This window comes from Chiloscyllium plagiosum, chromosome 29 (assembly GCF_004010195.1).
Source record: "Chiloscyllium plagiosum isolate BGI_BamShark_2017 chromosome 29, ASM401019v2, whole genome shotgun sequence".
Lineage (NCBI taxonomy): Eukaryota > Metazoa > Chordata > Chondrichthyes > Orectolobiformes > Hemiscylliidae > Chiloscyllium > Chiloscyllium plagiosum.
In genome coordinates this window covers 17,965,297-17,981,143 of record NC_057738.1, presented here as the reverse complement: position 1 = coordinate 17,981,143, position 15,847 = coordinate 17,965,297, and the positions used below count along the sequence as shown (strand labels likewise).

Genomic DNA, 15,847 nt, shown 5'->3' with positions numbered 1-15,847 from the left:
AACCAGAGCAGGTATGACGTGAATTCAACTTACCACTCATTCCAAATGACCACCATGTTGGACAATGGGGAGCAACACCTTAGAGAATACTCCATTGGCATCTTTCACATTTGCCAGACATTGGCATCTGACATGTGCCAGCTTTTAACGATTATCATGGCATATATTTTCCCCACTTAGAGGTTACTTTTGTATTTCACAGCTGCACCTTGGGCAGCAATGGCAACTATCATTATAATACAATAGTAAGGGCATTTTCTGTTAAGGAGCATGCAGCCATCTCAGGAACAGAACCAGGCTGCATCTCCAAGTCTTCACTTGCTATCATAGTGCTCACTCACTTTGATCCTATCTGGGTGTTCACAGCATCCCTGCCTTGCTTTTTCTTGCCCTTTTGCACTTTTCCCCCTTATCTAGGCATACGAGGCTTATATCAATTCTGTCTGGCCTTACCATTTACAGAAAGACCTAAGGGTTCAGGTACATAGTGCATTGAAAGTTAAATCACATGCAGTCAGGTTGTTAGGAAGGCGCTTAGCATGCTTGCCTTCATTGCTCAGACCACTGAGTATAGGAGTCGAGAGTGTGGTGCTGGAAAAGCACAGCAGGTCAGGCAGTATCCGAGGAGCAGGAGATTCGACATTTCGGGCATAAGCCCTTGATCAGGAATGAGCTTCATTCCTGATGAAGGGCTCATGCCCGAAATGTCGATTCTCCTGCTCCTTGGATGCCGCCTGACATTCTGTGCTTTTCCAGGACCACACTCTCGACTCTGATCTCCAGCATCTGCAGTCTTCACTGTATAGGAGCTGAGACATCATGTTGAGGTTGTACAGGATGTTAATAAGGCCACTTTTGGGGCACTGTGTAGAGTTCTGTTCACCCTGCCATCAGAAGGACATTATTAAATTGGAGAGAGTTCAGAAAAGATTAATCAGGATGTTGTCAGGAACAGAGGATTTGAGTAACAAGGAAAGGCAGGATATGCTGGGACTTTTGTCACTGGAGCATAGGAGTTTGAGGAGTGATATAATAGAGGTTTATAAAATCATGAGGGGCATAGATAAGGTGAATAGTAAAGGTCTTTTCCTTAGCGTGGGGAAATTCAAAACTAGGGGACATATTTTTAAGGTGAGAGAAGAAAGATTTAAGAGGACCTGGGGGGCCAACTTTTGACAAAAAGGGTGGTTCATATGCAGAATGACTGCCAGAGGAAGTAGTAGATGCAGGTACAATTATAACATTTAGAAGACATTTGGATAGGTATAGGAAAAATTCAGTGGGATATGGCTCAAATGCAGGCAAGTGGGAGTAGTTTGGGAAAATTGGTCAGCATGGACAAGTTAGACCGAAGGGTGTTTTTGCGTTTTGTATAACTCTATGACTCTGTGACTCTCAAAGTCCTCTGTCAAGTCAAGACATTCAGCCTTCACAGTAAATCAAGGGCAGCATCAGATCCCAGTCCAGGGTTTGGACTAAATAAGTCAGAGTCAGTTAGGATGGTTGCCACATAAGGGTGGGGAGCCGAATGTTGGGCAGCCACCACACATCTTGAGACTTTATGGCTTTTTGGGGGCTGCTTTCTTTCAAGAATGTGAGAGAGGCTGACATAATGAGTAGCACAGCTGTTATTTTTGGTGCAGGTGGAGACTATCCCAAGTGGATGATGTGACAGCACAAAGAGCGTGCAGGGTTAGTGGTGTCAGAGTTGACATGGTTGGCAGTTAGTTGCATATATTAGTAAGAATGGCAGAACATAAGCCTTGGTGGGAATTGGGTACAGTAGCAGAGATAGAGTAACTTTGAGCTATTATAGAAAAAATTGTGGCACTTCTTCCTACATTGCTGTGTATTCCTCCAGAAGGTTGAGACTGCACTGACACAGGTGGAACCATGAACCAGGCTGGTGGATGTCATGGCCTCCATTCTTGGTCATAGGGGAATAGGAAAACCCAGATCTGACCTACCTTAATGGGGATTTAATCCTGTCTGCCATGTCAAGAGCAAATGTCAGAAACTGCGTAGAGCATCTCCAAACTGACAATGCTTGTCCAGCTGCACTATGCACTATTGAGGATGGCACAACTGCAATGGATGTTAGTGAATTCCAAGATAAATGCTGAATGGCAAGTTTTTCTGGGAATTATGTATAGTAAGATGGGGCCAGAATTGAACGTGAGAGATGACATATGGGTGAGGTAGGTAATTAATGAGGCATGTTCGATAACATATGGCTTAAGAACTTACTTGGTCTTTTGGTGAAAAACCTTTCAAAGAACTCGACATAACTTGGACTTAGCCAAAAGAAAACACAAGATTCAGCCTCATGAATGTATTCATAAAGCTTAAGAGACTGTATGATTTATTAACTGCTTTCCACCAACTGCCAGCTTTAGTGAATTATGCACATATACATCTAGGTTTCTCACCTCCTATACACTCTTTAGAGTCGTACCCTTTATTTCATACTGTCTCTCTAAATTTGTTCTACCAAATGTATCACCTTACACTTCTCTGCATTGAATTTCATCTGCCACCAATTCATGTCAATGGTTGTCAATGTTCTTTTGAAAGTCCACACAGTATACCTCACAGTTTATAAACATCAAAATGCTGTATCATCTGCAAACTGTCCACAGCACTCTGAGATCTAGATCATTATTATAAATCAAGAAATGAATTCAATATAAAAGATTCTACATGTGGAAAAATATATGTACTTACTCCTTGTTCTTAGAAGATGGTGGAGCATGCACGAACCACTCTGGTTGTGAACAGGGAACTGGGGATGACTTTCTTGGAGGAGGGGAATAATGTTTCAGCAAATCTAGTTATTTGTGAGAATGCAAAAGAGTTTTAGATTATTTAAACGCAAAAAAAAGGTGAGAATATTAATTAAAATTAGTGGTGTTTTGACTACAAATTGAAATCTGGTTCCTGCACTAAGGCACATTGGATCATCTGATTATATTGATTAAAAAAACATCTGTTGGACAGGACCACACACCTGCAAAGCAGCATGGCCAATTCTTCATCCATTTAGTTAATAGAAGGAAAATTGACTAGGTTTCCTTTTAAGTTAATGTCACTATCTGATATTCTACCCCAAACTCAGAAACCACTGCAAGTTATTTCCTATGCTATTAATATGACATGATGGTACATATGGCACCAGCTTGCTCCTTGCCAGGACTCATTTCGATCAAAACAGCCTGATACTCACATGCAAGTGCAGTTTCCAAGATCAAGGCCATCTGACTGCTAATAGGGAGATCAATGGTCAAAAGGACAAAACATTCTGAGTGATAAGAAATTAAATTATTCTTATGTTTTTGGCTCATCACAACAGCCACTAGGGAGCTCAGTGAATGTTCCATCAGTTATATGAGACAGGATGTTGAGAACTTTCTCTGCTACCTTATTAGCATGGTTGCCTAAATTACAACAGAGACTTTGGTGCTTAATTAGCTGTAAAGTACGTTGGAACTTTTAAGTCATGAATGGCAATGACATGAATGTAAGAGATTATTCTCTTCTTTGTTTCAATAAGCTAAACCTACTACAGGGTTAGGTCTAGATCTAGCCACTCAAGAAAGTAAGTATGCTCTTCAAAGGGAAAGTAAAGTGACTAGCTTCAAAATGTCAAGCCTGGTGATGAGAGCTTTGAATCAAATCAAACCTCCATGTCAGACTTATAATTATGATAAAAATGCACTATCAATTTTCAACTTCCTTTGTCTAATTTTACTAACTGGGATCTTTCCTGGACCAAAATATCTATAAAGGAAAATATTGGTTTGATATGACATTAGTAGTTACCTAACCAAGTTGAATCAAGGTGATGAAGCCATCAATAAATTAGAATTAGTCTAAGTTAAAAGTAATACTGTTAGAAAATGGAATTGACATCATGATCTGTATCTCCTAGATGATTAGATTTGATGATTAGATTCTCTACAGTGTGGAAACAGGCCCTCCAACCCAACAAGTCTACACTGACCCTCCAAAGAGTAACCCACCCAGACCCATTTCCCTCAGACTAATGCACCTAACACTGTGGGCCTAGGTGGTCTATACATTTCTAGAATTTTTACATTTTGAAATAAAATTTATCTGCAAATTATCCATTTTGATAAGTAAATGTAGCCAGCCACTGGAACACAGAAGTACACTGTATTTGAGATAGCTTTTGGGCACAAGAGAGAGGAAAATGGAGTGGTAACAACAGAACTGAAAGACTCTTTGCATGCATTTTCTCTGAAAAACACCACCTAGAGATAAAGCAGACAAGAAACATACATTCATCAAGAATTCAAGAATACCAACAAATGTTATCATTGCTTAAGATATAACTATGGTCTCACTTTAAAAGCCAACATTTCAAGGACTCGAAGCACTTTTTAAATTGCCCAACAATGACCTTCCTCTCTGAACAAGAGAGTCTCCCCATTTTTGAACTTCATACCTGTGTTTATATTTATGGTTACAGTCACATTTTATTATTTTCCTGAGACTAGTATGTAATAAAATTAATTTTACTTTCATTAAAGAAAGACTTGTAATTTGTTCCTCTTTTTTCATTTATCAAACCATGTTTTAATTTAAATGATATGGTTGTTGCTAAAGAAGAATTAAAAATCATGTTTGTGACCAACTGAAAGATTAATGAAAAGAGCAGCTGATTAACCCTCACCTGGTTGTAACAGTTAGTATACTTGTACTTCAACCACATAGACTGGCAGTACAAAAACAATATTAATCATTGACCATTTGATAAGACTCAATGATGGAAGTAAAGAAGTGACATGCCATTGAGTAGATGTGGTTCTAAGTATGCAGTGCAAAAAAAACACTTGTCAGAAAATGCCCAAGTAAATGAGGGAATCCTATTTGGAAGAGACAGAGAAGAGGTTAATTTAGTTAGTTGGATAGCTATCACATGGTTCAGAATAATTCAACAGTGGGGGTTTGATTCCTGTTCCAGTTGAGGTAGACATATTTGCATCTTCACCCTGCCCCTCATTGTAGATGGTAATGCCAAACCACTAACAAAAATTGTCGAGAAAATGCCACAGGATGAAGCACCAGCAAGTAATGAGCCAATGGCTTGCCTTCTTAACAAATTACACATGGATGAACTGGATAAGGTACCAGGTAGTAACTATGTTAAGTTGCTCTGTTTCAATTGATTAAACCCCTGCAGTTTTCCAAACATTCTTGGTGAACCCTGAGCCTTGGCTCTGTCAATGCTTGTCTACATTCTTTGGATTTGAGCAAATGAGATGTCTCCCAATATGGAGTGTGTGCAGTATCATGACCAGTTTGGGACAGTGTGTTTATACGTGATCCCACTACCCACGGGGTAATGACAAAAAAATTAAATATTTAATCAAATTACTCAAAGTGCTCAATTTTTCTGAACTGAGGTTAACAAAAAACACTGACCAGGCTCCTGTACTTAACAAGAAACTACTATTTAAAACAAAAATCAATTCTAAACATAGGCAAACAAAACAACTCATAACGTTACCTCTTCTTAAATCCCTGCAAACACATGCAGACAGACATGGATATTAAATAAAAAAGATTTCATGGATGGAGAAAATACCAGGTGAACAAGTTCAATAGTACCAGTCCACAAGATTCAAAAATGTCCTTATTCCTCTTCCAGGTCATTCTGATTTTTGATTTTATTTCCAAGTCCTTTCAGTTCTTTGCTGCAGATACAGAGCAGTTGCCACATGAATTGTTCAGTCTCTCAATCACTGGTTAGAGGCAATAGTGTATAGGCAAATAATCGACAAGATTAGCCAGCTATCTTCCAATTTTCTGTTACTTCTCCACAACAAGAGAGAGTGATGCTACCTTTTTAGAATCTGGAGGCTTTCTGCTCCTGTATTGTTCACATACAGGCTATGTACATGCTCAAGAGCCAAATAATTCTTGACTCCTGACCCACACAACTAGTCACAATTGAAAAAATAATAAGCAGACTATCCCTGGGGAGGCTGCCCTAGAGACACAACACAATGCCATTCAGCCTCCAACATCTTCTCCATTGCTTGAATAAGTCAATTGTATTATTTACAATGAGTTCCAGTAATATACTTTTAAATGGCAACACCTGCTTCCATAGTTTCTTTGGTTTAAAATAATATCCTTTTCATATTTAGGCCCACAATGCAAAAGTTTTAAAAAATGGTCTTTATGGTAGTCCATGCTGGGGACACAGAAGATGATTTTTTTTCTTTACTGACACCTTAAGCTCTAAAAAAAATCTCTGAAATGGAATCATAAATGAAATATGTTTAATAAGTTCAGCCCATTTCACACAGAACAGCATTTGGTCAAGAAATTAAAGTTTGTGATAGCAATGCTACCTGGATCATTTAGGGACTAAAATTGCCAGTGAGCACTCAGTAACACCAAACCTGTGTGCTAAAACTATAATTTAAAACATGGTTTAATACTGTAATAAAATTGATATAAATACTCAGTCAGCAGCAGTTTCATACTTTAACAAAAATAACTCCCAGTGGTTCTACAGAAGGGCGGATAATCCTCAGTAGCTAAATTTAGACACCCATTCATTTCCATGTAGTTCATACACCCAGCTTACAAAAACAATGGAATGAAAATCTTTCACTTCCTACGTAATTTCTCTTCTTTTATTCATGTAACTTAAAAAAGATCGTTCTTCTAAATGGTTCACTTATTTGTTTGCAGGTTTTCTGATAAATGACATCTCACTGTATTAGTGGTTTTGTACCCTGTGCATACATACACAAGACAGTTTCATGCAGAAATTGTACTGAAATAACTGCACAGAGGTTGGGATCCAGTCATCAAGTTATCTTTTACTTATATGCACAAATACATGGGCTCTGACCAGCTAGCTCAGAGCCAGTCCCTAGAATGAGGACGCTCTCTGAATCACCTGTTTATTTTTTTTCTTCTAACAGGAAGCAGAGCTGTATAAAAAATGGGGGAGCCCAACACTTCTGTGCATAAGATGAAGTATTTGCAACCAATATCAGTCAGCAGTGCCGAATGGATGACCCACCTTAGCCTCTTCCTGAGGTCCCCAGTGTCACAAATACCACTTTTGGATAATTCAATTCACTACGCATAATGGTGACAAACGTCTGAAGATACTGGATACAGTGAAGGCAATGGGCCCTGAAATATTCTAACAATAGCACTGAAAACTTGTGTTCCAGAATTAGCTGTGGTTGTTATCCTGTCACCAAATCACCTGTTTATGTCTGTCAGCCAAGGCTCCCTGATTGGCCCAGGTTAACAATCCCAATCAAGGATCTCATAGTCAGTAAGATCCACCTGATCTTTGCTCTAATCACTACAAATACATGAAGGATTGAAAAAAGGATTTTCTAGTACTGATGTATCAAACATTCTTATTTACTGCACCAATGTCCATGGACTATTTCCATTGATGAGTATCTTAGTTTCAGTTTGATTAGCAGCCAAATTATGACACTTCTCTCCCAGCCACAACTATTTAAATTACAATAGAATTTTATAACATCACAAACATAAATGGTTATTTGCAACATCTACTACAGTGAGGCAGAATAGATTAGAAAATCACGGGCATATTAACAAATTGTGCTGATAGTGAGATAGGTACCTTGGTCAGGACAAGGTTTGGGGAATCTACCTTAACACATTTTTAAATCGTCGAAATGCCTGGCACAGAATTTTTATTTATCTAATTCAATTAATAGATCATCTGCAGCAGATTGAAAGGACTGGTTTGCATCTGATTGAGAGGTCAGTAGCACTGTTTTTGTCATAGAAATCAGGATCAGATACTATTGTCATATGACTCTTCCACAGACTTTTTTTGATAATTACTGCTTAAGGGATGGAAAAATAATGTAATAAAACTCAAACCTCTCCATCTCATGTGGGCGCTCTTTTACATTTTCTGCAGGGCTGAAAATTTTGCCTGATCATGACAGATCAATTCTGCCACCTGCTGGTTGAGAAGCAGCAATGTAGTTATATAACACTTGCTTTGATGATTTAGCATTATAGTATGTCATTCTTCATGCTAAATGCTGAGTCAATACAGACATCCCTGTGGTCCCTTTTACAATAATGCCAAATCTTCACCATTACTTTATAATTCACGTATTAAATCTGAGTTTTCATAATTTTTTGTAATTTTTCATCATTTTTTCAGCAGTTAACGTTATCTATTCAAAATAGAAAATTGATACTGTATAAGGGAATGAAAATTCCAGCAGGCAATTCAAGCTAGTTTGCCTTGTCACTGAGGCTTCTCAGAACAGACTACTATTCAGATGAACACATAAATTAAATTTCACATAAATTACCCACACTATTTATTAACATAAACTTAGGGCTGTCATGCAATTCAATTAATTAGAATTAGATCATGTTTCTCCAACATCCAGAAATCTACTGCAGCAAATTGAAAAATAAAGATATGATTGCACATTACAAAAGAGAACAATTTCCCAGGGTGTACATCTAAACTTCATTTGTTCTTTGTCAATTTCTATGAATGGTGAGCATCCTTTTGAGATTTAGAAAATTTACTGCTGTAACCTCTCCAGTTTGGAATGTTTGGGATCAAGATACTTCTGGATTTTAGAACTTTCTGGATTATAGAATAATGCTAGAATACTGAATCATAAGTGTGAGAATTAGATGAAAATATGTACTTGAGATATATTTTCAAAACCATTCATTTGAAAATACTGGATGTTACATGAATGTACTAATTCAGAGGGTCCAGACTAAAATTTAAAACTGTCAACAGCTTATGAACAAGAGAAAGATGAAAAGGATGGTTCCCCTGTTCTCCATCTCTCAAGTCAGCAAACACACATTTTTAAAAATGTTTTAACCCTGTATGACTATCAGCAACAAACAAATTAATTTTCTTTTAAATTGTTTATTATTGAACACCCAAATACATACATAACTACAACCAATCTCACACTCATGTAGATACCTATTCTTAAGAAAGGATAGTGGTTACAAAAGGATGGGTTTAGATTATAGGATTTCTGGAGTTTTCTTTACACTCGCTTTTCACTGGGGTGAGGAAGTAAAGGCTTGAAATGATGCAGTTCTGTCATTCTTTTTTATGCCCACTGAAGAGTTTGGAGATATTGGAGGATGAATTCATTGCTGTTTAATGTTCTCAGTAGCAGCTTTCTTTTGTTACACTTCTGTCAAGATGCAATAATTAAAGCATGGACAGTTTATCGGGTAGTGAGGTGAAGACTAATCAAAGTCTCTGCTTACTGGCATTTCTTTTCGTTCTGTTGATTGTTTCTGACACTGACCAAAGAATATGGCTTACTAAATCTTCACATCAGAGATCTGGGCTGGATTTTCATCCTTGAGGCATGCTCAGCTTCATATTCCCGTCACCCCTTGTAAAATACTGGTTCCATGGTGTTGATCATCATTGCTGAGGTAGGGTGGATGCCTGTTAAAATTGAGTTGGCAACCCTAGAAATATTTCTTTGTTAGAGGCAGTGCTAGAAATAGGAGATGGATTGGTAAAAAGAAGGTTCCTGTCTTTACCAATAAAACCTGGGAGGCAATAGCAGTCAAGGTGAGCACATCAATTAGTAAGATGGAATTTCGATACAGTACACCCCAAGCAGTTTCATAAGTTGCTATGCTCAGTCACGGTAAGCTCTTTGACTGAAGCACACATTTCTATCTGATGGGTTTTGTGTGAATGAGACTTTAAATGGGAAGTCTAGTACATATTTCCTCATCATCAAAGGTAATCAACTGGACATGACACTCTTGCATGTGCAAGTATTCATGGGATGGCAATGGAAAGTCCATTTCAACATATTCCCAAATAAATTAGGTTCAATACCTGGACACAGTATTTGATATTCTTAGATTTGGTGAATCTGAGAGTTGTGGGACCTGCTGGAAAGAATTCCAGGCAGCAAGCGTTTCCAAATTTTGCGTTCTTGGCTGGAGAAGTTACAGTATACTAAATTTGGTAATTGTCAAGTTCTCACAAGATCAACTCAACCTTTCAGTTACCCATCATTCATATACTAAAAAGATACATGAAGTTTATTCATCACTGAGATAATCTATGAATCATCATAAAGTTCCAATGTTGTTATCATAAAAAGAAAACAAAGGGTAAATTTTGTCTGTAGTTATCTTATATGCCAAACATCGGGTATAATGCTCGTCCTCTTACCTGCTCTGCCTCCTTGTTTGGCTAATTTTACATAGTCTGAATCTGTGTCCTTAATCCATAATTTACGACTCTCAAAAGTGATCTCCTTGTGAGGCTCTGCAAGCTTACTCAAACCCGGGATCTGGGAAGTTGGTGGAAGCTGCACTTGACTCTTGTCAGCTTTGCTTGCTTTCTGAGGAATGTGGTAAAACCAGTCTACAAAAACAAAGAATATTGGAATATTGTGGTACAGTCAGAATTCTGGTTGGCTACCACTTTCAAACAACATGCAAAATAGCTTGGTTAAAGTTTTATTCTTATAATTATTCTGCTTTTGGTGATGCTTTGCAATGAAAAAAATTGTGTCAGCTGTGGCTCAATTGGTGGCACTTGTCTTTAAGTCAGAAATCTGAGAATTCAAGATACACTTCAGAGATTTGAGCATAAAATTTAGGTTAATACTCCAGTACAGTACTGCAGGTGTGCTGCACTATCTGTTTTTCAGCTAAGATTATAAACAAAGATTCCATCTGCTCTCTCGGGTAGATTAAACAACTCCATGGCGCCACTGGAAGAACAAATGGAGAGCTCTCCCTAATGTTGCAGCAAATGAGTATCCCTTAATTAATATCAGTAAAAACAGATTATGTGGTTATTATCGCCATTGTCGTTTGTGAGAAGTTGCAAAAGATGGTTACCTTCATCATAAGAATGATAATGCCACAAAGTACTCTACTGGACATAAAGCATTTAAAGTAAACTAATTGTGAATGGGACTGTAAAAGTGGAAGTTTTTCTTTCTTTTCCTTTCAAAGTTACCAGAAAATCATTGCAGAAAATTGTTCATTTTACCTGGAATTGGTTGAAGATTCATTAAAGATAAGAATTCAAATCGCAGGAAGATGACTGCTGATTAATTATTTTCTTGCTTATAATAAAGCTGTAATAATCTCACACAATTGGATTCTGGAATTATTCTTATAATCCTGAAAATATGTAATATAAAAGCCAAATAAAAAATGAACTTTTCTCTAAATCTCGGCCATATCTGAGTAATTAAATTTCCTTCAAATACTTTTTTTTAAAAATGAAGCTATTAAATATATCTCTTAGACAGGAAGGAGAGGGAAAAGATTTAACATCTGAATAGGGAAAGGACAAAATCCACATGTAACTTTTAATTACACAAAATTGGAGGACACCATTATGAAAGTAAATAGTATTTTATGAAATACATTATCTTCAGACCTACCAACATATATACAAGCATTGACAGTTTTGTCAGACATTGGGCTATATTTTCCAAGTTTTCACAGTCAATGATGCAAATCAGTATCTTCAGACAAAATAATATGGGTCTTGAAAGTTGACCTAACTGTTTCAATAGCTAACTGCATCTCCTCCAAATCACTTGAATTTGAAGTTAACATACTCATAATCTCAGGTCAATTTTGCTGGTTGAGCACAACTAATTCTTTATATATTTTCCTTAACACAAGAAACTAGGAATTTTCTATTTATTTGACATAACCCTTGCATGTCATTGAAAGGAAATATATCAATAACAAATACCACTTCTGAACACTTCTTTACTTGTATACAAATTCCACACTATTGTAATTAACAACATTCCCTCTGAGTTGTGTGACTATGCGGTTGCTGGGAAGCTCTCCGCATGTCATTCACCATGGTCACTGAATTATTTCCATTTCTGGAAGCTAATACTATGCATGGACCTCACAGGTCCACTCAGGAGGAAGAAAAGTAGAGGAACCATTAGCAGTACCTTGATTCAAGGATGCTATCTACTCAAGGTTGCCACTTTTTGCCAGGCACCTTCAATGTGACTAAATATGTTGATTCTCAATCTGCAGATCTTTGGGCATATGGGCATACCACAAGAAAGCAGGATATGCTTCATTTTCCTTTCTTAGACCATAAAATATAGAAGCAGAAGTAGGTTATTTAGACCACGCTTCTGCTCTGCCATTCAATGAGATCATGATTGATCTGATAATCCTCAGTCTCACTTTCCTGCCTTATCCTCATAGGCATTAATTCTCTTACAGATTAAATACTATCTCAGTCTTTAATATTCTTAACAACCCAACCCAACCCAATATCCTTTCTTTTGTTGCGACTCAAGCTTATCATTAAGGTATTTGGACTCAAGGTGTGATGCAGTTTAAGGGACAGGTTGTTGCCATTTTGAACAATTGATAGCAACATCCTCACAGACATTAATGTCAATGTAGTCACGTTTCAAGGAGAGCTTCAGAATGCCTTTGAAGCATTTTCTTTGTCCTCCTCTGGAACATTGGTCATTTGAGACTTGAGAAATCAGTAGCTGAACTATGAAAAAGAGCAACATCTGAAAGCCAGCAGAATCATAAGTCGCACTGATCCACATGTGCATGAACAACATAAATCAATTGGTGCTTTCTAGTTTGATTGAATATACAATGCAAAACAAAATTAAATCTCATGAAATTTTGTTGTTGACTAGCTACATTTACTCCCAGGCCAACATTGCTTTAGTTTTAAAATTCTCATCCTTCTGTTCAAATCACTCAATAACCACTCCACCCTGAATCTCAATAACCACAACAACCATGTACTACACCACACCCCGCTCCACACACCAGCATGAATACTCCAGCCATTCAATTCATCAAGATCTTTGCGCTTGTTCAATTCTGGTGCTTTTTTTTCTCTTTGTTCATTCACGGTATGAGGGTGTCGTTGGCTAGGCAGCATTTATTGCGCATCCCTAATTGACCTGAAAGCAGTTAAGAATCAACCCAATTGCTGTAGGTCTGAAGTCACATGTAGGCCATACCAGGTAAGAATGGCAGTTTCCTTCCATAAAGCACATTAGTGAACCAGATGGGTATTGCTGACAATTGACAATGGATTCATGGTCATCAGTAGACTCTTAATTCCAGATTTTTAAAAATCAAATATTTTACTGAATGCTGCCATCTGCTGTGGCAGGATTTGAACCCAAGTCCCCCGAACATTATCTAGGTGCCTGTGTCAATAATCCAGTGATAAGCCATCACCTTCCCTTGAATCCATGACTTCCCCTTCTCCATAATTTGTGGCTGTGCCTTCAGTTGTTCAGGTCCTAATTGTTACCTACTTAAACCTCTCTGCTTCCCTAGTTCTTTCTTTTCCCATAACATGGTGACAGAGGTATGTTTTCAGGAACAAGCTTTTATTTATCTGGCCTAATGTGATTTGGTATTTTATTTAATAAAAATACTGTACAAATACAAGGGGAGGAAATATCATAACGGTAATGCCACTGGACCAGTAATCCAAAACCCCAGATTAATGTTTTGGGTCATGGGTTCAAAACCCACCATGGTAGATGGTGAAATAAAACCCAATAAAAATCTGGAATAACAATTTGGCTTAATGATTTGCCATATTTTGTAAAAACCCAAGTGGTTCACTCATATTCTTTAGGGGAGGAAACTTGCCATCTGAACCTGTTCTGGCCAACCTCATTCCAGACCTACAGCATTGTGGTTGCCCTCTGGACAATTAAGGATGAAAAATGAGAGATCCAAGATGGCGGCGATCTAGCAAGTCTGAGTCTGTAGTGCTTTGCCCAAGACTCAGGCAAAGTGGGCTGCCCACTTCCACCATTCCAAACCATTCAAAATAACTTGTATTCAATACAGTTAGTCATTTTACATCAAACTTGAGTAGTTTGGTGCTTTGTTAAAATAACTAAGGGAAATAAATGCCAGCAGCTGGCAGCAGGCAGGAACCCCTCCCCAGCTGCAGCAGAGACGTCCACAGCAGCCCCCGGGGACTTACCTATGGTGGCGAGCCTTGTTGCAGTAATTACTAAGCTGGAAGAGCAGGTCGACGTCTTCATAGAGGAGTCCAGAAACAGGTGGGAGAGGAAAAAATCGAACATCACATTGGAGGGGCGGGGCTAAAGGTCGCGACCTCCGAGGCTGCTGCAGAATCGGCCGTGGGTCGGGTCCAGACTCTTGAACAGCGAGTCCGGGCCTTAGGAGATCACATCAACGACCTCGAGAATCGGGGTCGTTGAAAAAATATTCGTTTGTTGGGCCTTCCCAAAAGGGAAGAGGAAGGCCAGCTTGCAGTGTTTTTGGAGCAGTGGCTCCCTCAGATGTTGAAGCTGGAGACTGGATCAGGCCAGGTGCGGGTAGAATGGGCCCACCAGGTTGCAATACGCAGGCCTGGGTCAGACCAGTGCCCCCGCCTGGTCCTGTTCCCGCTTCAGTGTTACAGAGAGAAGCAAATGCTCCTGGAAGCCTCCAGAACCCTCGGGAAAATCCCCATACCATGACATATAAGGGATCTAGGATAATGCTGTTTCAGGGTTTTTCCTCAGCTTTGGTCTGCAAGAGGAGGGCATTTGATGAAACGAAGAAGCGTCTAAGGGATGTAAACATTCAGTACTCCTTACACTACCCAGCGACGCTGCATTTTAACCACGAAGGATCCGTCTATAACTTCAGATCGCCGAAGAAGGCCAAGGAATTTTTGGACACTCTTAAATAGATTGTAAGAATTAATCTGTGTGGTTAATGATGCTGTTCTGCAATACCTCCCCCCCCCCTTCTTTTTTCCCTTATTTCCTTTATTGTTTAATATCATCTCCAGTGGGGTAGGGAGGGGGGCTTATTTGTTCTCCACTGTGCGATTTCCTTTTTTTTATAGGCTGGGCGGTTTAGTTAATTCAGGTGAGGAGGGGGGGGGGGGCGTTTGCTTTGTTCTATCTTATTTCTTTCTTTTAGAGCGGAGTTTTTTCCCCTTTTTTGTGTTATTATACTTAGTTATCACCTGCTGAGACTGTAACTTTATAGTTTTGTAAGTTTATACGTGGTATTATCGTTACTAAATGTATCTAGGTGTTGGTATGGGTGGGGTGTAGGGTGCTCACCGTTAACTTTAGCTTTATAGTACACTTGAATTTTTCTATTTTATTATGGGCTGCCTGGGTCGAGGGTGGGGCACTGGTTGGGAGAGGATACGATGGGTTTTCAGATAGGAAGTGTTGCCCCCTGGAAGCAAGGGGAAAATCTCCTTTGAAATATGTTTTATATTTTTTTTATTTAGATATAGTTTTTTACTATATTGGCATGAGTGTATTAAAGAATCTCTATTTTTGTGTATTTTCTATGGTCTATTCTCGGGGTGTTTTGGATGGGGTTCTCGGACTTGCCTGGATGATTATGGTTAGTCATTCGATTAAATGGTGCACCTGGAATGAATGTCAAGGGGAGTAATTCGCCAATCAAAAGGAAGAAAATACTATCAAACCTCAAAAAAGAAAGGGTTGATATAGCTCTCTTACAGGAGACACATTTACTGGATAAAGAGCACTTGAAATTACAACAGGGTGGATTTGATCAGGCCTTCTTTTCACCTTTCAGTTCAAAAAGTAGAGGAGTTGTCATTCTCATTCGGAAAAATTTCCCATTCAAAATCTTAAGTCAGATAAAAGATGTATCTGGATGGTACATACTGATTAAAGCCCTTATAAATGGAGAGGAATATGGGATTTTGAATCTTTATTTTCCCCCAGCACATCCTTTCAAATTTATATTGGAAGCATTCTCCAAACTGATGGCTCTTCGGGCTCGTTAC

At 38.5% G+C, this 15,847-nt stretch overlaps 1 protein-coding gene across 1 annotated transcript in view; it reads right to left on the bottom strand.

The window, feature by feature from the left end:
* The window catches only part of c29h7orf57 (chromosome 29 C7orf57 homolog), a 142,659-nt gene that overhangs the window by 82,463 nt on the left and 44,349 nt on the right, over positions 1 to 15,847 (bottom strand). Inside the window, exons 3-4 of the mRNA XM_043718963.1 lie at positions 10,235 to 10,429; positions 2,725 to 2,827 (exon numbers count right to left, since the gene is read on the bottom strand). Of these exons, the coding sequence (XP_043574898.1) occupies positions 2,725 to 2,827; positions 10,235 to 10,429 (298 nt within the window). The remainder of the gene's footprint in view (positions 1 to 2,724; positions 2,828 to 10,234; positions 10,430 to 15,847) is intronic.